This window comes from Rosa rugosa, chromosome 7, assembly GCF_958449725.1.
Source record: "Rosa rugosa chromosome 7, drRosRugo1.1, whole genome shotgun sequence".
Classification (NCBI taxonomy): domain Eukaryota; kingdom Viridiplantae; phylum Streptophyta; class Magnoliopsida; order Rosales; family Rosaceae; genus Rosa; species Rosa rugosa.
Genome location: NC_084826.1, coordinates 1,760,697 through 1,787,703, shown reverse-complemented (window position 1 = coordinate 1,787,703; position 27,007 = coordinate 1,760,697). Strand labels below are relative to the sequence as shown.

At 38.4% G+C, this 27,007-nt stretch overlaps 6 protein-coding genes, 1 long non-coding RNA gene and 1 pseudogene across 8 annotated transcripts; 5 read left to right on the top strand and 3 right to left on the bottom strand.

Annotated features, from left to right (window-relative positions):
* The first annotated feature begins 877 nt into the window (after positions 1–877).
* Positions 878–2,144, top strand: LOC133721388 (large ribosomal subunit protein mL54-like). 2 transcript variants are annotated; one of them, XM_062147988.1, is made up of 2 exons: positions 878–1,036; positions 1,479–2,144. In XM_062147988.1, the coding sequence occupies exon 2, from the start codon at positions 1,496–1,498 to the stop codon at positions 1,895–1,897; it is 402 nt and encodes a 133-aa protein (XP_062003972.1). In that variant the 5' UTR covers positions 878–1,036; positions 1,479–1,495; the 3' UTR covers positions 1,898–2,144. The 2 variants fall into 2 exon arrangements, with proteins under 2 accessions (XP_062003972.1, XP_062003973.1); XM_062147989.1 differs by having other exon boundaries at positions 939–1,036; positions 1,462–2,144.
* Positions 2,145–2,695: 551 nt separating this feature from the next.
* LOC133720892 (F-box/kelch-repeat protein At3g06240-like) lies at positions 2,696–4,012 on the bottom strand. Its single transcript, XM_062147376.1, has one exon. It carries the CDS (start codon positions 4,010–4,012, stop codon positions 2,696–2,698), a length of 1,317 nt encoding a protein of 438 aa, XP_062003360.1.
* A 33-nt stretch (positions 4,013–4,045) lies between these two features.
* Positions 4,046–6,585, top strand: LOC133721120 (F-box/LRR-repeat protein At3g26922-like). Its single transcript, XM_062147647.1, has 4 exons — positions 4,046–4,313; positions 4,709–5,722; positions 5,812–5,955; positions 6,117–6,585. Exons 1-4 carry the CDS (start codon positions 4,269–4,271, stop codon positions 6,462–6,464), a joined length of 1,551 nt encoding a protein of 516 aa, XP_062003631.1. The 5' UTR covers positions 4,046–4,268; the 3' UTR covers positions 6,465–6,585.
* A 614-nt stretch (positions 6,586–7,199) lies between these two features.
* Positions 7,200–7,738, top strand: LOC133720234 (uncharacterized; annotated as a pseudogene).
* A 1,396-nt stretch (positions 7,739–9,134) lies between these two features.
* On the bottom strand, positions 9,135–9,776 carry LOC133720889 (putative F-box protein At3g47150). The gene has a single exon (XM_062147374.1). The coding sequence runs from the start codon at positions 9,774–9,776 to the stop codon at positions 9,135–9,137; it is 642 nt and encodes a 213-aa protein (XP_062003358.1).
* A 199-nt stretch (positions 9,777–9,975) lies between these two features.
* LOC133720886 (putative F-box/LRR-repeat protein At1g56400) lies at positions 9,976–10,952 on the top strand. Its single transcript, XM_062147368.1, has 2 exons — positions 9,976–10,098; positions 10,470–10,952. Exons 1-2 carry the CDS (start codon positions 10,054–10,056, stop codon positions 10,950–10,952), a joined length of 528 nt encoding a protein of 175 aa, XP_062003352.1. The 5' UTR covers positions 9,976–10,053.
* A 5,089-nt stretch (positions 10,953–16,041) lies between these two features.
* On the bottom strand, positions 16,042–17,684 carry LOC133723487 (uncharacterized). Its single transcript, XR_009853072.1, has 2 exons — positions 17,237–17,684; positions 16,042–16,529 (listed from the first exon to the last, which is right to left on the bottom strand). It is a non-coding gene; the product is annotated as an uncharacterized LOC133723487 (long non-coding RNA).
* Positions 17,685–17,695: 11 nt separating this feature from the next.
* On the top strand, positions 17,696–19,088 carry LOC133723486 (uncharacterized). Its single transcript, XM_062150335.1, has 3 exons — positions 17,696–18,244; positions 18,336–18,479; positions 18,615–19,088. Exons 1-3 carry the CDS (start codon positions 17,822–17,824, stop codon positions 18,960–18,962), a joined length of 915 nt encoding a protein of 304 aa, XP_062006319.1. The 5' UTR covers positions 17,696–17,821; the 3' UTR covers positions 18,963–19,088.
* The last annotated feature ends 7,919 nt before the right edge of the window (positions 19,089–27,007 follow it).

Below are 27,007 nucleotides of genomic sequence, written 5' to 3'. Positions count from 1 at the left end.
AACTTCAACTTCAAGTGTACGTAACACCTAAATAGGTTTGCAGATTCAAGAACGAGCCTCTATTGAATTTTAAGTTTTAACTAGTGATCAATGCATAAATACATAATGACTTGATGATCTAGAGTATTGAAACTTATTTGTCTCGGTTTTTGTTATGGGTACTGATTGCACACTTGCATTACCCCCACTTCTAGAAAATCTAGTAGCAGAAACTTTCTATGCTCTTCTAGGAACTTATAGGAGAGATTATTCAGAGCACCGCCGTGCACTTGCTCCAACATAAATGAATGGTTAGATTGCATTAAATACACTTTTTGTTTATTAAAAATAAAGTTGATAATAAATATCAAAGGTTGAGATTATTTTATAAGGGTTGGGTCACTTGCACCGTCGGTGCATAGAATAATTTCCAGAACTTATAGTAGGTATAAGTGTTAAGAGTTCATCCCCGAACGATAAGTATAGTAAAAAATTCACTTCAAATAAATATCTAAAATTGTGTCGAACAATATAATTAAGAGAAAATATAATGGACCGTCTGTTTGTTTATAACATACGAATGGCTAAACAACATCGACCATGAAGTGAATGCAAGAGAACCCTTGCTATGCAACCCTCGTCAGTTACAAAATTGTGAAATCATCCTAGCAATTCAAGTATGAGATATATGTAGAACTTGACGGTGTGTAAGCTATAAGTAGTTTTTCTCTTGCATCACTGTCGGTCAGATTTCTGTGTGTACGACATACATGTGAATTTACGGGAACTCACTTCAACCCGTATAAAATCTTATAATTGGTCTTTGGGGAGTCACATGTGGAGTTATGGACTGGGCTTTTGTTCCCAAACATTGGATTCATATACCCGACCCGACCCATTTACCCGAAAGAGGCCCAGAGAACCCTAATACTTGAACCATTTCTCCTCTTCTTCTTCTTCTTCTTCTTCAGTCTCACTCTCTCTCACCGTCGGAAAGTCTCACTCGCCGATCAAATCTCCGATCTTGGTTCGCCGATTAGCTCCGAACGGCCGAAAGGTACTTCTTCTAGCTTTTCTACTGCTCTTAGCTTTCTACACTTCGAGAATTTAGAACCAGTAAGAATTACGAAACGTCGCCGTTTCAATCCAAAGCTTGAAACTTTGCTGCAATTTCTTCCAATCAAAGACAATCTCTGTGTTTTTAGCTTGAATTTGTTGTTGTACTTACAAATAGAGGAAGAATCTGTTGCTCTGTAATTTGATGCTGCTATTTGAAATTAGGTTAATACTTAGAAAACCCTAAATTGAATGGCTTTTTGGAACTATGCTATTGATTTTGTTACAAATTTCAATTTTTTTTTATCAGTTGTTTGATTCAGTTGAGATTGGTAGTTAGGTTTCTTGTGAAATTCGATTGTTTAGTGCAGAAAGTTTAATGCTTGATATGTGTTTAAAGCCGGTTCGTTTTCGTTAATTATTTAGTTAAACAACTGTTGTAGGGATAATAATTAGAGTTATGGCTATGAGTCACGCGAGATCGTTGAGGAGCGTTATCAATTCCATGGAATTGGAAGCAGTAGGGGTGTTAGTTTCAGGGCGACGAGCATTTTCTGCTAAGGCAAAGAAGGGTGGCAAAGGTGGTGCTGGTGATGCACCGAAGGCGTCAATTTTAGACAAGGAAGTTAAGTCTACGACTGTGGTTGGAGCTAATATACTCAAGGATGGGACGGATCCTAAAATCTTGCCAGATTCCGAGTACCCTGAATGGCTTTGGCATCTGATTGATAAGCGTCCTGCGTTGAGTGAACTGAGAAGGAAGAACATTGAAACTCTCCCCTATGAAGATCTCAAGCGATTTGTTAAGCTGGATAACCGGGCAAGGATCAAGGAGAACAACTCGCTAAAGGCCAAGAACTAGTTGTATTCTCACGTTTGTGACAATCAGTAGTCTGGCATTATGGGTAACACTGCTCCTAAGTTCCTGTATGAGTCTCAGGTTTGCTTGAGTGACTGTTGACTTCTCTTCATACCTGGAAACATAATGGCTCATGTATTTTCATTTTGGCAAGTCAATTCTTCTGCTTTGATTTCAATTTTGAATTCAACTGAATGAATCTTGTTGTGCTGGTTACCAAAACTTCAGAAGAGCTTGTCGAGTTATGATATATTGGTCATGGATGGTTCCCTCTGTCTTCATAATTGCTAACATTATTAGTGGTATACTTGAATTATATCATTTCCCTATAACTTCTTAGGAATATGATATTTGTGTCTGTTAATCGTGATGTGAAAGTGTTGCTCATATTGCATGGAACAAGTGCTTCAGAGGCTTGGTGCATAATTCACGCTAGATTCATCCCTATTTGCTAGCTAGTAGTTGTTCGCGCCTATATGTGCATATTTTGAGAAGCCAGGGCCGATAGCATGCTTAGTAGTTCAGTAATCTAGTACGGTTTATGGCCAGGGAGCCAGAGAATTAGAAGTTAACTAAAGACATCTTGCTGGCAAGAGTGAACACCAAAGAGAACTAACCAAAGTAAAGTTATGAGAAGATAAATAGTGGAGATCAGGATTTATAGAGAACTTTGGGAAAAAGATGGGATTGTCTAGTTCAATTCAGAATTCCCGATCTTTTGAGATTGATAAAGTATAAGTACAAATTACATATAATTCCTCTAGCTACTGAAACCTGTGACATAAGTTTATATAAGCGCTCTCACTGTAGAAACCACATGCCTGGTCTTGCTGCTTCAATCAAATTGCCATAATTCTTTAGGGAAACCATGCTTCCTGTATAACTGAATATACTTTGTTCGTATTGCTCTGGGCCCCAAAGATTGTAATTAATGATGCTGGGAGACAGTTTTACTCCTTTCATGGAACCATGTCTGAGATCCACAAAGTAGCAGACACCACTTTGAATGGTAAAAATGCCATTCTCCCATTCACCCCATTTCAATAACGTGCCATGAGGCCGTTCTACAAACGTATCCATGTTTATTATGTAATCTAGCGCCCACTCTTTTTTGTCATAATTTTTCAACACCCATATCTTAATATACTCTTCCGGATATGAACAATAATCCATGATGGCTAAAGATCCTTTGAGAGTAAGCAGATGAAAATCAAGCCAAAAGTTGCGAGAAGAAGAAGCCTGTAAGTCGGGATGGTGAGTCCAATAGAATTCATCTTTTCTGAAATCGAAGGAAACAATAAGATTATTGTGGCTTTTACCACCTTCAACCAACCAATGCCTGTCACCATACGCATATACACTCTTGTTGCTGAAATGACACAGAGGAACTGATTGTATCGGTCGCCATGATCTTGTTCCCATCGCATAAACTCGGGCGGCTATGTCGCTGGAATTTTCATAGGCATATTCGGAAATATGAACAATCTTGTAGGTACTACTTACATGATCAAATCCCATTCCGTACCGGTCATGAATGCATGGATCATATCCATTATAGTTTGGAGCTTTGACATCACTTCTCGGGAGCTCTAGGACTTCTCCCCTAAGAGGATTGACCAAGTAGCACAGCTCTCTATTAACACTCAGTCTCCTACTAATTCCAAACAAATTGCTGAAGACAAATTGTACATCGTACCTATACCAATCGTTCATGAAAACAATATCAGCAAAATTGGTCTTCGTCGAGCAGCTACTGCCATTGTACTTCAATGACTGCAAATTTATTGCACAATGCTGCAGATTAGAGTATCGTGCAAGAAGCATAAGTTGAGGCACTTCAACAGCAGAAGACGAGTAAAATAAACGTCGAGTGTGCAGTGCAGCAAACTGAGGGCTGCCCACTATGTTCAAAGTGGTCTTAGAGACACACTCGAGGCAACAAAGTGATTTTACCGGCAGTCTCATAAGGATGTCGATGGTGACATCTTCCGGTAAGTCCGTCAATGTTAAACTCCTTCCCTCGTTCTCATTATCACGTCTTTTTATCGAAAACATACAAGCCTTCAACAACCATAGAAGATTGCTGCATATGTTTGAAAGAAAATTTGCCAACACCATACCAAATCTTTTCTTACAGACCACAGATTTGTTATCAAACCTCGTTTTGTCCGAAATCATAAAAAAAACACATATTACCTAGTACATATATAAGTAAGTCCAAGCTTGACTACAATTTCCTACTCCTAATTGGTATAGGATTTGCTTTGTAGATAATAAAAGGCGGTTGGGTAACGGGTAAAAGCCCAAAGGCCCAAAGCAAACTAGATTAATACTAAGAGGGAAAACACAAACCTCTCAATTTCTCCGACCTAAAATGAAGAACAGAGGATGCCGAACCTCTCAATTCCTCCCTAACAAGGTACACACTTGCTTTTACAATACGAAATTCTCAAATTTTGCATCTAAATTATGTATAAAGTATCAAATTATCATAAAGATTGCACGTTGTTTGGTTTTTAATCATGCCCAGATATCAAATCGCTTGAAAGATTACATCTTTTTTGTTTCCCATATAGCTAACTTGTAGAGAATTGGAATGCTTTTATGTTATGTATGCGTTTTGGGTTTGCTTTGTTTGTTGGTTTGAATCATTGTTATGTTATTAATTTGTAACATAAATTTGATAAATTTAATGGAATCATAAAACTTGAGTGAGAAGATTACCCAGTAACAATCCCAATTATCAGCCCTTTACTCATTGTTTATCATGTTTGTTATTGACTTATTGGTAATGTTGGTCGATTAATCTATCAGAAGCATGAGAAAAGAAGCAAGACGAAGAAAAAAGAAAACTTGGGAAAGAAACAGAAAAATAAGGGTGAGTTGAGCTCTGTGGATCGAAATGGTGGGGTCAGCTATGTGGATAGAATCAGTGAGTTGCCGGATGGCATTCTTGTTAGTATCTTGTCTTGCTTGCTTCTCAAGGAAGCAGCAGCTACTAGTGTCCTATCAAGGCGGTGGCGGGATCTGTGGGCGTCTACTATGAATCTCAACTTTGAAGATGAGAAGAATTTGAGTGATTTCATGGAAGTGAAGCCGAATATACAACACAGGAAACGCCGCAGTTTTGTTAGTTTGGTGGATCGTGTGTTGCAACAGCATACAGGCCCATTGATTGAACAGTTCAGGGCTTGCTTTTTTCTGGATCGTCGCTTTGCACGATCCATTGATGGATGGATTGAGTTTGCAATGAAAAAGAGGGTTCAAATACTTGAGCTGGAGTTTTCAGCAGCTAATGTTAAGGATAACTATACATTTCCCCATGAACTACTAGGTCTTGAAACAGGGTCTTCTCGAAAGGACTTACATTCTAGCATCCCAAGTCGACACTTTTCTGAATGCAGTATGGGTTTCAAGTCAGTAAAAGTTCTTAATTTGCGACATGTTGATGTGTCTGGAGAAGGACTTGAGTACTTCTTAATGAACTCTCCAGTCGAAAGATTATCAGTGGTGGCAGCCAAAAGTCTGGTTGATTTAAGAGTTGTTAGTCCATCCAGTGCATGGAAGTATTTGGCGATAGAAAATTGTCCTGACCTCAAAACCATTCAGATCTGTAATGCAGACATCATTTCATTTACTTACATAGGAGTTGCTATAGACCTGCTTCTGAGTAATGTACCGTTGCTTGCTGAGGTATCCATTACTGAGCTTGAGATTGAGAGCAACAACTTTTTCGATTCTATAACTATATCCGTAGAGCTTCCCTTCACCCAACTCTCATGCTATCTTTCTCAGCTGAAGTATCTCACGATGGATATCAGTGAAGCGGTAAGTATATATGTAATTACTATGTGCTATGATTTTTTTTTTCCCTTCTTTCTGGAATATCATGTTCCTTACTGTTGTTTGACTTTCAGGTCTACAATCAGGATTATGTGTTTCCTATATTAGCAAATCTCAAGCATTTGGAATTAATATGTGAACCACATTATGCGTCCGCTCTTCGTTATTTGACTTCTTTCATGAAGGCATCTCCTTACTTGCAGAGACTTGTGTTGAAGGTATAACTTTCTATTGCTGCTATTCATACTTGGTCGATTTTGTTCACACCAATTTTGAAGAAACATAAGTATAAACACAAAACAAAATTATCAACTCTGGGATGCAATTGATAATGCTAATGGTCAACTTTGCTGTACATTAATTTGTTACCTTGATGCAGATGAATATCATCACATCGTGGTTAGAGGTGATGGGAATAGGAAAAACAGACATGGAGGAGATTGTGACAACAGAGCAAATGGAGACTGTTGCCAAATGCCCTCATCATAAGCTCAAAGTAATAGAAATAGTTGGGTATCGTGCTCGTAGATTTGCTGCTAAACATGTCATGCTCTTGTTAAAGAATGCTGTTGCACTGGAGAAACTTGTTATTGATCCTGTCCGGCATCGGTCTCGTGGGCCGAGTATGGTGAAGGAAGATATTGATGAGGAAATGAAGGCAAGAAATCATGCTATGAAACACCTTAAGAAAATTGTTCCTTCAACTGTAAAGTTTGTATGCCTGTAGTAATTATGTGTAGTGTCTGGGTTGTGTTTGTATTCCAAACACTATGGTTTGTGCAAACAAGCTCGAGTTGAGAATATATGGTCTTTCCTTAGAAAATAAAATGGTTCTATTCTTTGTCTCATGCTTATTTTTCCTTTTCTTTTGTTGAATATGAGATTCTAAACATTATAAAATCTGGATCAAATACGTTCTTCTGCTGTGATTTGTTCTCTTGTGTGAGAAAGGGGAACCAGCAGTTTGATGAATCTGCTTTATGTTTGTAATGTCCAACTTAAAATCAATGGTGTCCTCATATGCTTTAAAATCAAGCACAAAAATTGTACAACCTGAGGCTTTGAGAGCTTGGACATGCATGAAACGTTAGAATCCGAAAGAGAGCATGGAAGGCAAATCGAAATTGAAATGGCGTTTGAAAGTAGATGGAGTTTCCTTACACCAGATGGTAAGCAATTCGAGAGATCCTTCAATCGTTGGACTCTCGGCGTTCTATGGCGAACCACGCAAGGTTTCCACCCGAATGATGAGGATATTTTAGATATAGAGCTAGTATACTAGCCACATTGTCATGTGCAACCTTCGTACAAGTGCGCTAGGGATACTCATAAAGCTGCCGGATGGTCCCCATTTTCCAATTGTGGCGAGGACGCGCGTTTATCAATTTATGTTAAACAACTGTGTTTAAAGCCGGTTCGTTTTCGTTAATTATTTAGTTAAACAACTGTTGTAGGGATAATAGCTAGAGTTATGGCAATGAGTCACGCGAGATCATTGAGGAGCGTTGTCAATTCCATGGAATTGGAAGCAGTTGGGGTGTTGGTGTCAGGGCGACGAGCATTTTCTGCTGAGGCAAAGAAGGGTGCCAAAGGTGGTGCTGGTGATGCACCGAAAGCGTCAATTTCGGACAAGGAAGTTAAGTCTACGACTGTGGCTGGAGCTAATATACTCAAGGATTGGACGGATCCTAAAATCGTGCCAGTTTCCGAGTACCCTGAATGGCTTTGGCATCTGATTGATAAACGCCCTGCGCCCCTGCGTTGAGTGAACTGAGAAGGAAGAACATTGAAACTCTCCCCTATGAAGATCTCAAGCGATTTGTTAAGCTGGATAACCGGGCAAGGATCAAGGAGAACAACTCGCTAAAGGCCAAGAACTAGTTGTTATCTCACGTTTGTGACAATCGGTAGTCTGGCATTATGGGTAACACTGCTCCTAAGTTCCTGTATGAGTCTAGCTCAGGTGTGCTTGAGTGATTGTTGACTTCTCTTCATACTTAATTGGAAACATAATGGCTCATGAATTTTCATTTTGGACAAGTCAATTCTTCTGCTTTGACTTCAATATTGAATTCAACTGAATGAATCTTGTTGTGCCTGTTACCAAAACTTCGGAAGAGCTTGTCGAGCAATAGATCATAAGTCATGGATGAATCAATCTTAGCATTATCTCTTCTTTTCCCTCTGTCTTCATAATTGCTAACATTATTAGTGGTATACTTGAATTTTATCATTTCCCTATAGCTCCTTAGCATTATGATATTTGTGTCTGTTTTTTTTTTGTGATGTGGAAGTGTTGCACATATTGCATGGAACAAGTGCTTCAGAGGCTTGGTGCATAATTCACACTAGATTCATCCCTATTTGCTAGCTAACAGTTCTTGCCTATATGTGTATATTTCGAGAAGCCAGGGCAGATAGCATGCTTAGTAATTCAGTAATCTAGTATGGTTTATGCTATGGCCAGGGAGCTAGAGAATTAGAAGTTAACTAAGACATCTTGCTGACAAGAGTGAACACCAAAGAGAACTAACCAAAGTAAAGTTATGAGAAGATAAATAATGGAGATCAGGATTTATAGAGAACTTAGGGAAAAAGATGGCAATGTCTAGTTCAATTCAGAATTCCTGATCTTTTAAGATTGATAAAGTGCAAATTACATATAATTCCTCTAGCTACTGAAATACAAATAATTCCTCTAGCTACTGAAACCTGTGATATAAGTTTATATATTTGCTCTCACCTAGTTGTCTTCTTCATTATAAAAGCCACACACCTGGTTTTGCTGCTTCAATCAAATTGCCGTAGTTCTTTAGGGAAATCATGCTTCCTGTAGTATAACTGTATATACTTTGTTGGTATTCCCTTGGGGTGCCAAGATCGTAATTAAAGACGCTGGGAGACAGTTCTACTCCTTTCATGAAACCATGTCTGAGATCCAGAAAGTAGCACACACTATTTTGTATGGTAAAAATGCCATACTTCCATTCACCCCATTTCAAGTACGTGCTACAAGGCCGTTTTACAAACGTTTTGGTGTTTATTATGTAATCTAGCTTCCACTCTTTTTTGTCATAATTTTTCAACATCCATATCTTAATATACTCTCCCTCATCTGAACAAATATCCATGATGGCTAAAGATCCTTTGAGATTAAGCAAATGAAAACAATACCAATTTTTGTGAGAGGAAGAAACCTGCAAGTCGGGATGGTGAGTCCAATAGAATTCATCTTTTCTGAAATCAAAGGAAACAATATGATTATTATGGTTTTCACCACCTTTAACCAACCAATGCATATCACCATACGCATATACACTCTTGTTGCTGAAATGACACAGAGGAACTGATTGTATCGCTCGCCATGATCTTGTTCCCATTGAATAAACTCGGGCCGCTATGTTGCTGGAACTCTTGCATATTCGGTCATAGTGTTTCTTCTTGGCGCATTTCTGGAAATATGAACAATCTTGTAGGTACGACTTACATGATCAAATCCCATTCCGTACCGGTCATAATTGCATAGATCAAAGCTATTAGAGATTGGAACTTTGACATCACTCACTGGGAGCTTTAGTACTTCTCCCCTAAGAGGATTGACCAAGTAGCACAGCTCTTTTCTGACCATCCGTCTCCTACTAATTCCAAACAAATTGCCGAAGACAAATTCTACATCGTAGTTATAAAAATAATCTGTGAAGACAAGATCAGCAAAATTGGTCTTCGTCGAGCAGTTACTGCCATTGTACTTCAATGACTGCAAATTTATTGCACGATGCAGTCCAGTAGAGTATTGTGCAAGAAGCATAAGTTGAGGCACTTCAACAGCAGAAGACAAGTTATATAAACGTCGAGTGAGCGGTGCAGCAAACTGAGGGCTGTTCAAAGAGGTCTTAGAGACACACTCGAGGCAACAAAGTGATTTTACCGGCAGTCTCATAAGGATGTCGATGGTGACATCTTCCGGTAGGTCCATCAATGTTAAAGTCTTCCCCTCCTTCTCATTATCACATCCTTTTAGAAAATTTCCCAACTCCATACCAAATCTTTTTCTTACAGACCAGAGATTAGTTATCAAACCTCGTTTTTTTTCGAAATCATCAAACATATTACCTAGTATATATACAAGTAAGTTCAAGCTTGACTAAAATTTCCTATTCCTAGTCTGACTTAAATTTCCTACTCCTAATTGGTACAGGATTTGCTTTGTAGATAATAAAAGGCACTTGGGTAACGGGTAAAAGCCCAGAGGCCCAAAGCAAACTAGATTAATACTAAGAGGGAAAACACAAACCTCTCAATTTCTCCGACCTAAAATGAAGAACAGGGGATGCCGGACCTCGCAATTTCTCCCAAACAAGGTACACACTACCAAATTCTCAAACTTTGCATCTAAATTATGTCTGAAACATCAAAACTATCATAAAGATTGCACCTTTTTTTGTTTTTAATCATGCCCAGATATCAAATCGCTTGAAAGATTACATCTTTTTTGTTTCCCATATAGCTAACTTGTAGAGAATTGGAATGCTTTTATGTTATGTATGCGATTTGGGTTTGTTTGATTTGTTTGTTTGAATCCTTATTATGTTATTAACTTGTAACATAGACAAATTTAATGGAATCATAAAACTTGAGAGAGAAGATTACCCAGTAACAATCCCAATCCTTTGTTCTTAACTCATTGTTTATCATGTTTGTTATTGGTGATGTTGGTCGATTAATCTATCAGAAAAATGAGAAAAGAAGCAAGCCGAAGAAAAAAGAAAACTTGGGAAAGAAACAGAAAAATAAGGGTGAGTTGAGCTCTGTGGATCGAAATGGTGGGGTCAGCTATGTGGATAGAATCAGTGAGTTGCCGGATGGCATTCTTGTTAGTATCTTGTCTTGCTTGCTTCTCAAGGAAGCAGCAGCTACTAGTGTTCTTTCAAGGCGGTGGCGGGATCTGTGGGCGTCTACTATGAATCTCAACTTTGAAGATGAGAAGAATTTGAGTGATTTCATGGAAGTGAAGCCGAATATACAACACAGGAAACGCCGCAGTTTTGTTAGTTTGGTGGATCGTGCGTTGCAACAGCATACAGGCCCATTGATTGAACGGTTCAGGGCTTGCTTTTTTCTAGATCGTCGCTTTGCACGATCCATTGATGGATGGATTGAGTTTACAATGAAAAAGAGGGTTCAAATACTTGAGCTTGTTGTAAAACTAACATAGAAAGTGTTTCAGAAAATGGAGAGAGCTTTGCTTCTAAGAACTTGAGAGAGAGAGAGTTTAGATGCAGATAATAAGTGTAGTATTTTCTGTTTTTCTCCTCATAACATGGATGAGAAATGGACTACATATAGTGGAAGATAGGGAACATGTAGCCTAAAGTCCTCCATAAAACAAGGACCCCTAAAGTCCTCCATAAAACAAGGATTCCTAAAGTCATCCATAAAACATGGAAAGGGTAAGCCTATAACAACATAATGATTTACCCTATATCTATTTACATGATATAGCCATAATGATTTACAACACTCCCCCTTGGATATTTCATGTCAATAGTGTTGCATGGGTTGTGCGCTTCTAAGTTGTCTCATCAAAAACCTTGCCAAGTAATAAAAACCCTGTGGGAAAAAAACAACCTTGGTCGAAGGAGAAAAAGAGCACAACGCGTATGAGTGTGGAGTAGTAATATCACAGCTTCGGAGATAAGTGGAGTCTTCTTATTAGCATCATAAGTAGGTAGTATGTCTACGAGAGGGATGCATTTAGATTTGCTACACCAAAACCTTGCCCGGTAAACCCAGTGGGAGAAACCCGTGGTCGAAGGGAAAAGATGAGCAAATGCATATATGTCAAATCAAAGCATCTTCAGGATGTAGTATAAGTGGGGTGACCATTCTAAAGATGTGCCTCGTTAAAACCTTGCCAGGTAACAAAACCCAGTGGGACAAAATAACCCTGGACGAAGGACGAAAAGAGTACACGATGGTCAAGTGTATATGCTTCGGGATACTCCCCCTGATTTCGACTCCCCCTGAAAATTACATGTTAGGTAATTCAGATAGTTTACGTAGACCAATACCTTGAACATGCTTCTGGAATGTAGACTTTGGTAGTGACTTGGTAAAGAGGTCTGCACGATTATCTTCAGATCGAATCTGCTTGACTTCAATCTTCTGATGCTCCTGTTGTTGCTGATTGAAGAAGAACTTCGGTGCAATATGTTTGGTGTTGTCTCCTTTGATGAAACCCGTCTTCATCTGCTCTATGTAAGCAACATTATCCTCGTAGATAATGGTTGGTTCATCAGTGGTGGAATGCAGTCCACATGTGCTTCGAACATGCTTTGTAACGGCTCTTAGCCATGTACATTCACATACTGCTTCTTGAAGAGCTAGTATCTCAGCATGATTCGAAGAGGTAGCAACAAGTGTCTATTTCGTAGACCTCCAAGAAATTGCAGTATTCCCAATGGTAAAGACATAACCAGTTTGGGAACGTGCCTTGTGCGGGTCTGATAGATAGTCTATATCAGCATATCCAACAAGGCGAGCATCATTCTGAGGATCAAGGGGGTTTGATCCATTCCTTGATGCGTAGGGATAGAATAAGCCCATATCCGTTGTACCTCTAAGGTAGCGGAAAAATGTCTTTCATGCCATTCCAGTGGCGGCGTGTTGGCGCAGAGCTATATCTAGCTAACAAGTTCACATCGAATGAGATGTCCTATCTAGGGCATTGAGCCAAGTACAATAATGCGCCTATTGCACTTAGATATGAGACTTCTGGTACCAATATCTCTTCGTTATCATCTGCAGGACGATACGGTTCTCTCTAGACTTCAGACGACCATGGGTGTGCTTGCTTTTATCCTCATTAAAGCATCTTAACATCTTCTGGATGTAATTTGGTTGATGGACCAAAATTTCATCTGCACTGTGCTCGGGCTCCAGGTCGAGACAATAATTTGTTCTCCCAAGGCCTTTCATCTCAAATTCCAACTTCAGGTGCTTTGCGGTTTCCTTGATCTCTTCAGGAGTATCGATCAAATTCATGTCATTGACATAGACCGCCACAATTCTAAACTAGGAACTTGTTTCCTTAATAAACACGCATGGGCATAGTTTATTATTCACATATCCCATCCTGATTAAATATTCACTTAGACGGTTATACCACCTCCGTCTGGATTGTTTCAATCCATAAAGTGAACGCCTCAAAACTAATGGAGAGCGTGTTCCGTGGTCTAGAACTATTTGCATCGGGTATATTAAGTTCTTCAGGAACTTTCAGGTATATTTCTGTATTATGATCCCCCTAGAGATAAGTTATGACCACATTCATAAGCTGCATATTCAGTTTTTCGGAAACTACCAAATTGATAAGGTAGTGGAACGTTATGACGTTCATTACGGGAGAATACGCGTCCTCGTAATCAATCACAGGGCGTTGAGAAAATTCTTGCGCCACTAGACGAGCTTTGTGTATCACAATCTCATTTTTCTCATTACGCTTCCTTATAAATACCCATTTAAATTCTACAGGTTTAACATGGGGAGGTGTAGGAACAACAGGTCCAAAACACCTTTCTCTTTGTCAAGGAATCTAATTTGACCTGGATTGCTTCTTTCCATTTTGGCCAGTCGTCTCTACGTTGACATTATCAACGGAGCGAGGTTCGATGTCATCGCTAGTTATAATTTCGGTAGCTACCGCGAATACAAATATATCATCGATGATAATCTCATTTCGATTCCAAATCTCACTTAAGCATGCATAATTTATCGAGATTTCTCTATTCTCGAGAGTGGGTTCAAACGTTGGAGCGTCCCCCAACGTTGTCTTTTCTAGGACGGACCCATAATCTGGAATTATCTCGTGAGATGGATCAGTTGAGATCGCGATGTCTAGTGGATTCGTTTGTGCTGGTTTTACCCTCTTCCGGGGATAGGAATCCTTCGAACCTAGTGGTCTACCTCGCTTCTAGGCAGGGACATGTGACTGGTTAGTCGCCATGGTCGTACCTCGTCCATCCGGGACAACGCGTCCTACAGGGACATCTATTCTTGCAGGCACATTTGCAGCAGGTATATGTGATCTCGTCACTTTAGCTAGATCAGAGAAAGCGTCTGGCATATTTTGGGCTACACTTTGTAGATCTAGAATTCTCCGCACTTCACTATCGCATTGTGCGGTTCGGGGATCGAGATGAGACATAGTGGGGACATTCCACGTCAATTCACGTCGTTCATCAGGAACGGTAACGTTCTTATCTCCCCCTAACGGCGGGAAGACTGTCTCATCAAAGTGACAATCTGTAAACTCTCCGGCATTATCAGGTCTTATGGACTTTATGGGATAATCCGAGTGGTGATCCACAATTTCATGATCTGGGCGAGAGTTTAGCAAAAGCAGCATTTTCTTGTGGACAATAGTGTAACATGTGATCACTTTGTCGATACATCAACCACAACCATGAAATATTTAAATTGTCCGCATGGTGGTTGGAAAGGTCCACAAATTTTCCTTGCATTCTGTGCAGAAAAATGGTGTGTGTATATACTAGTCTTTGCACATGATGGTCTAGAGTTTAACATTCCTAACGAGCAAGTTTGGCGTAATGTGTTACTAAACACAGGACCCTTATTCAGAAGGGGATGCCCGTGTGATAAGTTGAGGATACGGTGCATCATACTTTGACCTGGGTGTCCCAAATGGTCATGCCATAGCAAGTAGTTGCTCGAATTGGTTAGCTTCTGGCTAACAAATTTCAATTTCTCCAATATACGCTTCTGGCCGCACATTCAGAGGTTATGCAAAGATATTACACTCATTTTTCTTAGGGGTTTCAACGTGATAAATGTTGGTTCGAATATCCTTAATACTCAATAACGTTCTTCTGGAACGTGGAGAATATAAGGCCTCATTAATGGTAAATTCAGTACCATTGGACAACATAAAGTGGGCTTTGCCATAGCCCTCTATCAGGTTGGATTGGCCTGATATGGTTGTCACAGAGGTATGCATGGGCAATAAGTTTGAAACATATCTCCGATCTCGGAGTATGGTGTGCGTAATAGCACTTTTAACCGGACAACAAACTTCCCCACAGAATATGCCTATTCATTTATTTAATTCAATGGATCACATGTATGAATAAGTTTATTGAATTAAATATATTCGAACATAACCACATTTCTATAATCCAAAATAATTGAAAACATAAATCACCAAAATCCGAAGATGTTTCATTCATTAAGATGAAATAGATATGGCACAAGGGGCCAATTATACCCATGTCTTCGAGTTCTAATCCTCGGTATGTTCAGTAACTGCCTGAAAATCCATGATCTCTAGTGTGGAATCGATAGAAAATGACCCTTTAATAAAGTTGGTATTTCGAGTTCTGCGACTGGCGTAATACTCATCTACTGCTTAGGCTATCGCACAACAGGTGCGGGACCAGCAGTCAATTCCTCCACATTGATAACAAAGATCATGCTGATCGATTCTGGTGGCAGTGGGCCGGACCAGTGTTCCTTTCAACTTGGGCTTGCTGAGTTATGGCATCATGGTTCCTACCACGTGGGCCTTGGCCACGTGGAGCCTGATTACATGGCCTCTTGGGCTTTGGCCAAGTGGCAGACGGTCATATGGGCTAATTTCGTTCTGCCAATCATGTCTTGCTTCAAGCAAGAAAATGGTCATTTGATGGTGAAAGTGCTCTTCTAGAGCGACCCAAAGAATCTGTGTATCCTCTTCATCGGATACTCAACTTGGAGTGTTTTCTCCATATGTTTCCTTTGAAAATTATGGCACTCATATTAAAAGCCTCAATGACGACATTGTTAGCATTGATTGTTGATCTCATCTTCTTTGCAGTTAGATGAATTATCACATCTTGAACCACTTTAGATAGTTTCTTCCGGAAACCTCCAAAGAAACAAAGTCAAGTTTGTTGAGATTTGGTATTTCTTACAGGAAAGGAACAAATAATCTTAGTGCTTTGGGTAATATCATCCATAAGCAACTAATAGGAACTTCAGGTTCTATAACATGGTATGAAAAATCGGATTAAACATGTAAAATCTACTGGTTTTATCATGTGTGGTGAATTTATGAAGGAAACTTCAAGTTTCTTAAATGGCATTATCGAAACTACAAGTTCGATATGTGTATGAACTACTGGTTCATTTAGAACTTCTAGTTCATTAGGTACCTGCATTTTCTACACATATATTCTAGTGCGAAAATTTAGACAAGTAACACAATAATATTGAATAGAGCAAATTGAAATAATATCTCACAAATTGAATAAATGGAAATCACAAATCAATTGAGATATTAATTGCATGCTAGTAATATAACATATTAATTGTCACACAATTATGTGAATAAATGCTTCTGGCAATTAATTACACATATGAAATATGGTGAATTTATTTGCAATAGCCATAATGACATGTACATTGTCTGGGTTCAAATCTCAGTAGAATCAAATCATTTTTCCTTTTATTTGATTCTGCTGGACCAAAGGAATGGGCTTGATAGTGAAGCCTATCGGGCTTAGTCTGCGGGCTTGTGACCCGGCCTTTCATGCGTAATTTAAATGGTGTGTGAGGCCTGCTGGGCTGCTAGGTCCCGCAGAGGGAGAGTGGGCCTGCTGGGCTCAAGCTGGTCTGCCAAGGAATGAAAAGTTATTACTCAACCCTTTTGGTAACTCCAATTAAATACGACCAGGTAAGAGTATGAGGTTTGGGTGGAGCGAGGCTCTCTTAAGTACACAGCCTCATTGTATCTTGCCTAGACATCACATCGAATTGGGTGAGCCTACTTGGAAAGATTCATAATATTTCAGTGTTGTCAAAACTACAGGTTCGATACTATATGTGAACTTCTGGTTCAATATTTATGTATGAAATTTTGGTTCAATGTTTATGTGTGTGAACTTCCGGTTCGTTAAGTACCTGCATTCCGCACATATATATTCTAATGCAAAGAATTTAAGCGGGTAAAATATTTAAATTTAATATGAGCAGGTAACACCACAAAACATTATCATAATAAATAATGAAGGAAAGATGTATCATTATCACAAAGTCCAAACAAGTATATATAGATATTCATCACAATATACATGAATTGATAGCTAAATTAAAAGCTATTGATTTTCCTCTTTCTTTCCCTTTTTTTTTCAATCATGCCAATTATAATGCAAGAGAAATAAGTGTCTCTCATAGAGGATTAAGTTAAACTAGATGCTTCAACAAAAGTCATAAACTGTGACTGCAGTTCCTACTGAACAACAGTCAAAAAACGAACTGAAACACTAAGCAAAACTACCCAGAAAAATATGAAAATTTACAGAGATGTACTAAACATATAAGGACTCCAGCATACAAAATTTGGTGAATTTTGGAGTTGAATTACTATTTTAAATAAATACTGGAACACAGACATCAGAAGGTAAAATGAAACAGCGAAATTGGTTTTTGTTTGGAAAAACCTACTTGGTTGTAGAGCTTGTAGACTGATGTTGATTGAATGATGAACTACCTCTTCTCTGCAACCCAAGAGTTATTCACCTCTTCTCTTGTCAATCTGCAATCCGAATCCTAGAGCTATTCGTGCTGATAACGTGTTGTAAAACTAACATAGAAAGTGTTTCAGAAAATGGAGAGAGCTTTGCTTCTAAGAACTTGAGAGAGAGAGAGTTTAGATGCAGATAATAAGTGTAGTATTTTCTGTTTTTCTCCTCATAACATGGATGAGAAATGGACTACATATAGTGGAAGATAGGGAACATGTAGCCTAAAGTCCTCCATAAAACAAGGACCCCTAAAGTCCTCCATAAAACAAGGATTCCTAAAGTCATCCATAAAACATGGAAAGGGTAAGCCTATAACAACATAATGATTTACCCTATATCTATTTACATGATATAGCCATAATGATTTACAACAGAGCTGGAGTTTTCAGCAGCTAATGTTAAGGATAACTATATATTTCCCCATGAACTACTAGGTCTTGAAACAGGGTCTACTCGAAAGGACTTACATTCTAGCATCCCAAGTCGACACTTTTCTGAATGCAGTATGGGTTTCAAGTCACTAAAAATTCTTAATTTGCGACATGTTAATGTGGATGGAGAAGTTCTTGAGTACTTATTAATGAACTGTCCAGTCGAAAGAATATCAGTGGTGGCAGCCAAAAATCTGGTTGATTTAAGAGTTGTTAGTCCATCCATTGGATGGAAGTATTTGGCAATAGAAAATTGTCCTGACCTCAAAACCATTGAGATATGTAATGCAGACATTGTTTCATTTACTTACATTGGAGTTGCTATAAACCTGCTTCTGAGTAATGTACCTTTGCTTGCTGAGGTATCCATTACTGAGCTCGAGATTGAGAGCAACAACTTTTTTGATTCTATAACTATATCCGTAGAGCTTCCCTTCACCCAACTCTCATGCTATCTTTCTCAGCTGAAGTATCTCACGATGGATATCAGTGAAGCGGTAAGTATATATGTAATTACTATGTGCTATGATTTTTTTTTTTTCCCTTCTTTCTGGAATATCATGTTCCTTACTGTTGTTTGACTTTCAGGTCTACAATCAGGATTATGTGTTTCCTATATTAGCAAATCTCAAGTATTTGGAATTAATATGTGAACCACATTATGCGTCCTCTCTTCGTTATTTGACTTCTTTCATGAAGGCATCTCCTTACTTGCAGAGACTTGTGTTGAAGGTATTTCTATCGCTGCTATTCATACTTTGTAGATTTTGTTCATCTTTTGTTCACACCAATTTTGAAGAAAAGTAAGTATAAACACAAAACAAAATGGTCAACTTTTCTGTACATTAATTTGTTTCCTTGATGCAGATGAATATCATCACATCCTGGTTGGAGGAGATGGGAATAGGAAAAACAGACATGGAGGAGATTGTGACAACAGAGCAAATGGAGACTCTTGCCAAATGCTCTCATCATGAGCTCAGAGTAATAGAAATAGTTGGGTATCGTGCTCGTAGATTCGCTGCTAAACATGTCATGCTTTTATTAAAGAATGTTGTTGCACTGGAGAAACTTATTATTGATCCTGTCCGGCATCGGTCTCGTGGGCCGAGTATGGTGAAGGAAGATATTGATGAGGAAATGAAGGCGAGAAATCATGCTATGAAACACCTTAAGAAAATTGTTCCTTCAACTGTAAACTTTGTATGCCTGTAGTAATTAAGTGTAGTGTCTAAATGGTGTTTGTATTCCAAACATTATGGTTTGTGCAAACAAGCTCGAGTTGAGAATATATGGTCTTTCATTAGAAAATAAAATGGATCTATTCTTTGTCTCATGCTTATTTTTCCTTTTCTTTTGTTGAATATGAGATTCTAAACATTATAAAATCTGGATCAAATACATTCTTCTGCTGTGATTTGTTCTCTTGTGTGAGAAAGGGGAACCAGCAGTTTGATGAATCTGGCATCTGAAAGTAGATGGAGTTTCCTTACACCAGATGGTAAGCAATTCGAGAGATCCTTCAATCGTTGGACTCTCGGCGTTCTATGGCAAACCACGCAAGGTTTCCACCCGAATGATGAGGATATTTTGGATATAGAGTATACTCGCCACATTGTCATGTGCAACCTTCGTACAAGTGCGCTAGGGATACTCATAAAGCTGCCGGATGGTCCCCATTAGGGGTCGTCAACGGGCCGGGCCGGGCCGGGCCTTGCTATATTTTTAAATAATGGCGGGCCGGGCCGGGCTTGGCCTTGCGGGCTTTTTTGGGCCGGGCCTTGCGGGCTTTATTTATAAATAAATATTTAAAGACACAAATATTATTTTTTTTTAATCAAGCTTTGGAAATTCATTGGATAATGATCAAATACAACCAAAGATAACAAATCTATATTGTACCCAAAAAAATCTATATTTATATATAGATACTAATTTATTGATAAATAAATTTTTAAAGACACTAATTTTTTATAAATCTATATTTATACATCATACACTCCAAATAGCAACATATAGCAATTCAAAGAAAATGAGAAAACCTACCGTTGGATGTGATTATTACAATAAATTATACGTGTGGTTAAAAATTTAGTCAATTTCACCGTAGTTTCGAACCCGATCGGATTGGTCAACCGTAGTCACTTGCATGTTTTCTTGGTTGACTGATGGCGTGATGACCGCAAAACTTGCTTATTTTTTTACATCACGTTTGTAAATATTTCATCGATGGATGTGCGTGGACATAAGATAAAAAAAATCAATTTTAATTACAAATACATTGGCCTATACCAATTTGCCTCTTAAAGTTGTATGACTTGGTACATTGCATTTAAATTGTTGATGTTCATTCTAAAGCAAACATGAAGTGGAAAATGAATTTGGAAAAACCAACCGTTTGATGGAGAGATTGTAATATTTTATGGTGGTTGTAAAAAATCCAGCCAATTTGGTTTTCATTTCGAATTCGATCAACTAGGTCAAACCTAATTACTCTTATAAACCTATATTTATATATCACACACTCCAAAGAGCAACCTCTATCAATTCAAAGAAAATGGGAAAACCGACCGTTAGATGTGATTATTACAATAAATTATGAGTGTGGTTAAAAATTTAGGCAATTTCACCATAGTTTTGAACCCGATCGGATTGGTCAACTGTAGTCACTTGCATGTTTTCTTGGTTGACCGATGGCGTGATGACTGCAAAACTTGCTTATTTTTTTACATCACGTTTGTAAATATTTCATCGATGGATGTGCGTAGATATAAGATACAAATTTCAATTTTAATTACAAATACATTGACCTATAGCAATTTGCCTCTTAAAGTTGTATGACTTATACATTGCATTTAAATTGTTGAGGTTCATTCTAAAGCAACCATGAAGTGGAAAATGAATTTGGAAAAACCAACCGTTTGATTGAGAGATTGTAATATTTTATGGTGGTTGTAAAAATTCCAGCCAATTTGGTTCTCATTTCAAATTCGATCAACTAGGTCAAACTTAGTTACTCTTACAAACCTATATTTATATATCACACACTCCAAAGAGCAACCTCTACCAATTCAAAGAAAATGGGAAAACCGACCGTTGGATGTGATTATTACAATAAATTATGAGTGTGATTAAAAATTTAGTCAATTTCACCATAGTTTCGAACCCGATCGGATTGGTCAACCGTAATCGCTTGCATGTTTTCTTGATTGACCGATGGCGTGATGACCACAAAACTTACTTATTTTTTTACATCACGTTTGTAAATATTTCATCGATGGATGTACGTGGACATAAGATAAATATGTGTGTGTGTGTCTATATGAATATGTAAACACACACACATATATATATATCTATATATATATGTACATATATTATATCTATATATATATATATATTGTTTGGACCCAAAATGAGCATTTTGGCCTGACAAGACGTGTCATGGAGAAATTGAGTCAAAGTCAGTGGCTCAAGCTATATATTGTCGACAAGTTTGAAATATATTATTAAGAGGCTAAATAAGGCCTACCAAGCATGGAAATAAAAAGTCAACTTTAGCACATTTTCCTACTTCGGCTAGGAGAAACCGAGCTAAACAGAAGGAGCGTCCGCCTGACCAAATGAACTTGAAATGAGTTGAAACTTTCCAGATTAATTCTAGACATCCCATTGATCATTTCTTATGAAGAGTGCCAAAGCTCGTTCGGAGTGGAAAACCTTCAAACAAACAGTCCAATTTTCTGCAGAAGCAAAACTTGGAAACTGGACCTGTAAGAGGTCCAGCAGCATTTCTGGCCCAACCACATGGAAATAAATTCTGAAATTTTACCACAATAATCTACATTCATGGTGGATCATTTCATATGAAGAAATTGAAGGTTGAATCTGAGTTCTTAGTGGAGATAAAAATTGAGGGATAAGGGAGCAGAAAATGACTTAAACCTAACATTCCATTAGTGTTTAAGTGCTTGAACCTAACAATTCCATAAACTCATAAGTGCTCCATAAACTCATAAGTGCTCCATTATGATTTGTTTAAATGCCAAATAGTGTTGCTTGGTAGCCTATAAATAGAGGCTACAACATAGAACAATTCACTCATTCACACATCAAAACATCTCTAAGATGATCTAAGTTCTCTCTAGAGCAACCTCTCTAAGAGCAACTCCTCTCTTTCTCCTTCTCTTATCGGTGATCACACTCTAAGTCCTAGTCTCCTTTGGAGCCGACTATTAGTGCCACCAAACCCTCTGTCAACGTACTTCGGTCCTAGTCTCATTGGGAGCCGATTGTAGTACCACGACCAAAAACACCACAAAAGACTCATTCATACATCAAAACATCTCTAAGATGATCTAAGTTCTCTCTAGAGCAAACCTCTCTAAGAGCAACTCATTTCCTTCTCTTTCTCTTATAGGTGATCACACTCTAAGTCCTAGTCTCCTCAGGAGCCGACTATCAGTGCCACCAAACCCTCTGTCAAAGTGCTTCGGTCCTAGTCTCCTCAGGAGCCGATTGTAGTACCGCGACCACAACGGTTACGGAACTAGCCAAGCAAGGGTAACGCCCTCGCAACCCAGCGAAGCTAAAGTCACGCTTTAGCAAGTTCTCCCCACTTCCCGGTGATTTTCGCTCTGCTCGATCTACGACGTCGAGTATCGATTTGGTGACGCAGAAGATTAGCAAAAGTCCTCACCACGAGGCATAAAGAATCCCACGACGAGGTTGGTGCTCTCCTCGTCCACAGTCGTTTGAAAGAAGTCAGGTCAAGGGACACCCCCGACGACCGCACCCGACGGTGCTGGCACGCCCGCGCAGAAAAGAAACTGTTGACCAGCTGCAACAAAATTGGAGCCAAACATATATGTAAACACACACATATATATATATATATACATGCAGGCACACAAACAAATATATGTAAACACACATATTTCTATATATATATATAGAAATATGCATGCAGACACACAAACAAATATATGTAAACACACATATTTCTATATATATGGATATATATATATATATATATATATATATATATATATATATATATATAAACACACACATGTATATATATCTATAAACACACACATATATATCTATATAAACCTAAATATATAAACACACACACACATACATACATACATACATATATATATATATATATATATATATATATATATATATATATATATATATATATTTATTTGCGGGCTTTTACGGGCCGGGCCTAGCGGGCTTTTGGCGGGCCGGGTCTAGCGGGCTTTTGGCGGGCCGGGCCTATGGGCCGGGCCGGGTTTCTAACCCCTAAACCAAGCCCGACCCTCTACCCACCGGGCCGGGCCTATGACGGGCTTTTTGGCGGGCCGGGCCGGGCTTTTGGCCCTGCGGGCCGGCGGGCCTCCATCGGCCCACTAGGCCCACGGGCTAAATGATGACCCCTAGTCCCCATTTTCCAATTGTGGCGAGGACGCGAGTTTATCAATTTGTGCTCCCATGGTTGTCCACACCAGTTCCAGGAAGAGTGTTCCAAATCGAATCACTATCTAACCAATATCAAAATGTCTAGGTAGGGCAATCATCTTATTGTTAAAATAAATAAAAAGTTAAACATGCTCTCTAAAATAACTAAGGAGCTAAAATAGAGAGTCTGCTAAAGATGCTCTAAATGGCTCTCCATTATAACTTTTAGCTATCTCACTCCTAAATATAGAGAGCGAGATGAGACTCTCTATAATTTAAAATATTCATTTTAAGTTATTTTATGTAATTTATAAATACATTTAAACTATTTAATCTTCATTTAAAAAATAATATAAATTCAAAACTAGCTAAAATAGAGAGCACTGATGCAGACGTATTTCTAAAGTGGCTAGCTAAAATGATTTTTTAGCTATTTTGGCTAAAATTTAACTCAAAAATGGCTAGCGTTGCTAAAGATGCTCTGGTAGAGAATTGGAAGGCTTTTATGTTATGTATGCCTTTTGGGTTTGCTTTGTTTGTTGGTTTGAATCATTGTTATGTTATTAATTTGTAACATAAATTTGACAAATTTAATGGAATCATAAAACTTAAGAGAGAAGATTACCCAGTAACAATCTCAATTATCAGTCCTTTACTTATTGTTTATCATGTTTCGTATTGATGTTGTTGGCCGATTAATCTATCAGAAGCATGAGAAAAGAAGCAAGCCAAAGAAAAAAGAAAACTTGGGAAAGAAACAGAAAGATAAGGGTGAATTGAGCTCTAGGGATCGAAATGGTGGGGTTAGCTATGTGGACAGAATCAGTGAGTTGCCGGATGGCATTCTTGTTAGTATCTTGCTACTAGTGTTCTTTCAAGGCAGTGGCGGGATCAGTGGGCGTCAACTATGAATCTCAACTTTGAAGATGAGAAAAATTCGAGGGATTTCATGGAAGTGAAGCCGAATATACAACACAGGAAACGCCGTAGTTTTGTTAGTTTGGTGGATCGTGCGGTGTAACAGCATGCGGTGTAACATCACTTTGCTGTTATTTAACTACATGTGAAGACCAAGAGAAATTATTTAACTACATGTTCAGAATTGTTTAATGCATGTATGGTGTTGTTGCTTTCTAAGCATGAATTCGAAAAGAAGAGTTGAAGAATTGTTTAAAGCATAAACAATTGTTAAATGCAATTGTGGTAGACATGCTTTTTAAGTATGCATTGTTTAATTGCATTATTGTGGTTCTACAGCCGTGAGACCAAGCATGAGAAGATTGCAGCTTTGCTTTTTAAGCATGCATAAGAAGACCAAAAGCTGAAGTATAATTGCAGGTCATGGTCGTCCACATTCATCTCCTTGATATGCACATCCTTGCTGTCAAAAACGTTTGGTCAGAAGAAATTGAATCTGGTTTTCCATTTTCTCCTTTATGAAACACTTGCTGTCGAACCAGAAAAGGAAGAACATCTTCTTCTCATAGAACCCTTGCTGTCAAAGAAGAAAGGAGGAAGCAACTATATTAGTTCTCCATCTCGCCTTGCTGTCAAAGATTAGCTTTCGATCTAGTCTTGTTGTCCACTCAGTGCAATCATGAAGACCTTGTTGTCTAAGATGGAAGTGGGAACTGAAGAATATTATCATGCACCTTCATCTCCTTCACATGCCTAAACTTTCGGTCGAAAAACAAAAGCAAAAGCAACTGCATCTGGTTTCATATTTTTCTTCTTCATGGAGAACGAGTTGTGGAATCATGTGGTCTTCTTCAGTTTCACTTTCAAGTCTCAGTGAACCTGCAAGTCTCATGTGGTCTTCACATGACAGAAAGCATGATAGTTTGTTTAATTGCAAGTATGGATATCTTGCTGTCGAAGTCAGGTGGCCTTGTTCATCTTCATGAAAACCTTGCTGTCAAAGATCAAAGTGGGAGACAATTGCAGCAAGGTTCTCCATCTTAGCTCACTGTCCGGTCCCTCCTCGTGACTCTACTCCAACAAAGCTGAATGAATCTTGGTGATTTCTTCCTCCTATATATATAGGAGTTCTGTGGTTCTTCTAGAAATGAAAATTGTGTTGAGTTTCAATCCTTTGATTGTAAAAGAGTCAGACTCTTTGTTGCTCTGTTTTGTTCCATGTTGAAAACAGTTTGTGAGTCTGTCCAGTAAGGATTGCAGCAGTCATTGCAATCCCACAGTTAAATGTGTAGTCTGTCCGGTAAGGATTGCAGAAGTCAGTGCAATCCCAGATTGTAAGTTAGTTAGTTCAGGAAGGATTGTCACGGTCAGTGCAATCCCTGAGTTGTAACTTTGTAATCTGTTTTGATTAGTGAATCATTGGGTTCTCAAGAGTTAGAGCCCCGCAGTGTTTTTGATCTCAATTGAGGTTTTCACTGCGTGACCAATGTTGTTGTGTTATGCATATTCTCTGTTCTTGATTATGTAGAGATTATAATCTGTCATTCTTTCTGGAGCTTGTACATCCTTGTATTAATATTCTTGTTAGTATCTTGCTACTAGTGTTCTTTCAAGGCAGTGGCGGGATCAGTGGGCGTCAACTATGAATCTCAACTTTGAAGATGAGAAAAATTCGAGGGATTTCATGGAAGTGAAGCCGAATATACAACACAGGAAACGCCGTAGTTTTGTTAGTTTGGTGGATCGTGCGGTGTAACAGCATGCGGTGTAACATCACTTTGCTCGATCCATTGATGAATGGATTGAGTTTGCAATGAAAAAGAGGGTTCAAAGACTTGAGCTGGAGTTTTCAACCATAAGTAAGAATTTTATTGCACAAAGTCAAAAACTGTACAAGACAGAACAGAAGAAAAACAAAAAACCTACTAGCAAAAGGGCAGCTCAAGAACTTGCAAACTCCAGTAGGACACCCGCACAAGACATTAGCAACCAAGCACCATAAGATGAAAAGTGATGCAGCAGCATAATGTGAAAAATGTTGCAGCAACAAAAGAAGAGAACAACAGCAGCAACAAAAGAAGAATAAATTACTATTGCTGTACGAATGTAAAATAGAAATCCATTTTCAAGTTCTCAATCAGTATTACTTTTTCAAGTGCAAATGCAATGCTAAAAAGGCTCACGTCTAAACATTGTCACGGCTCAATTGTAATCAATATAAAAAACTCAAGTCATCAACTACATTCAAGAATATGAGTTAAATCATCCAAACAAATAAAATAAGCTCAACTCTCTCATAAGCAAATTGAATTCATAGCAAAACAAAAGTTAAACAAAACAATACCCATGAATCAAAAGAAAATATCAACAAGTGAACCAGAAATTCAGACCCTAAACTAAGAAATTAAACTAATGAAAGAACTCGTGCAAGAAAATTTAAACCAAGAAGCGCGGGATACCTTCAAAGTCGGCGGGTGAGAGTGAAGGAAATAGCGATGACCCACGAAGTCTAAGATAGAGATACTCTTGGGTTTGAGACTGCGCTTCTTTTCCCTCAACTTGGTGCCGAGTCGGTCGTCTGTAATGATGCTTTGGACGAATTTCTCAGTTGGGGAACGATCTTGGAGCAACCCTCATTGACGCGGAGATGGGGTTTTGCTGGGTATGAGTTTTTGGTGTGAGATTTGCTTGGTATACATTTTGTTGCCTTGTTGGGTGCGAGTTTTGCTAAGGGTATTGTTGGAAAAGTTGCTGCGTACAATTATAAATTTCATTTTTTATTTGGTGTAAAAAATTTATTTGGTCTATATAGAAATTTACTGAATACATTTAGAGAGACCCATTTTTTGAGAACATAAGCATTTTCCAAATGA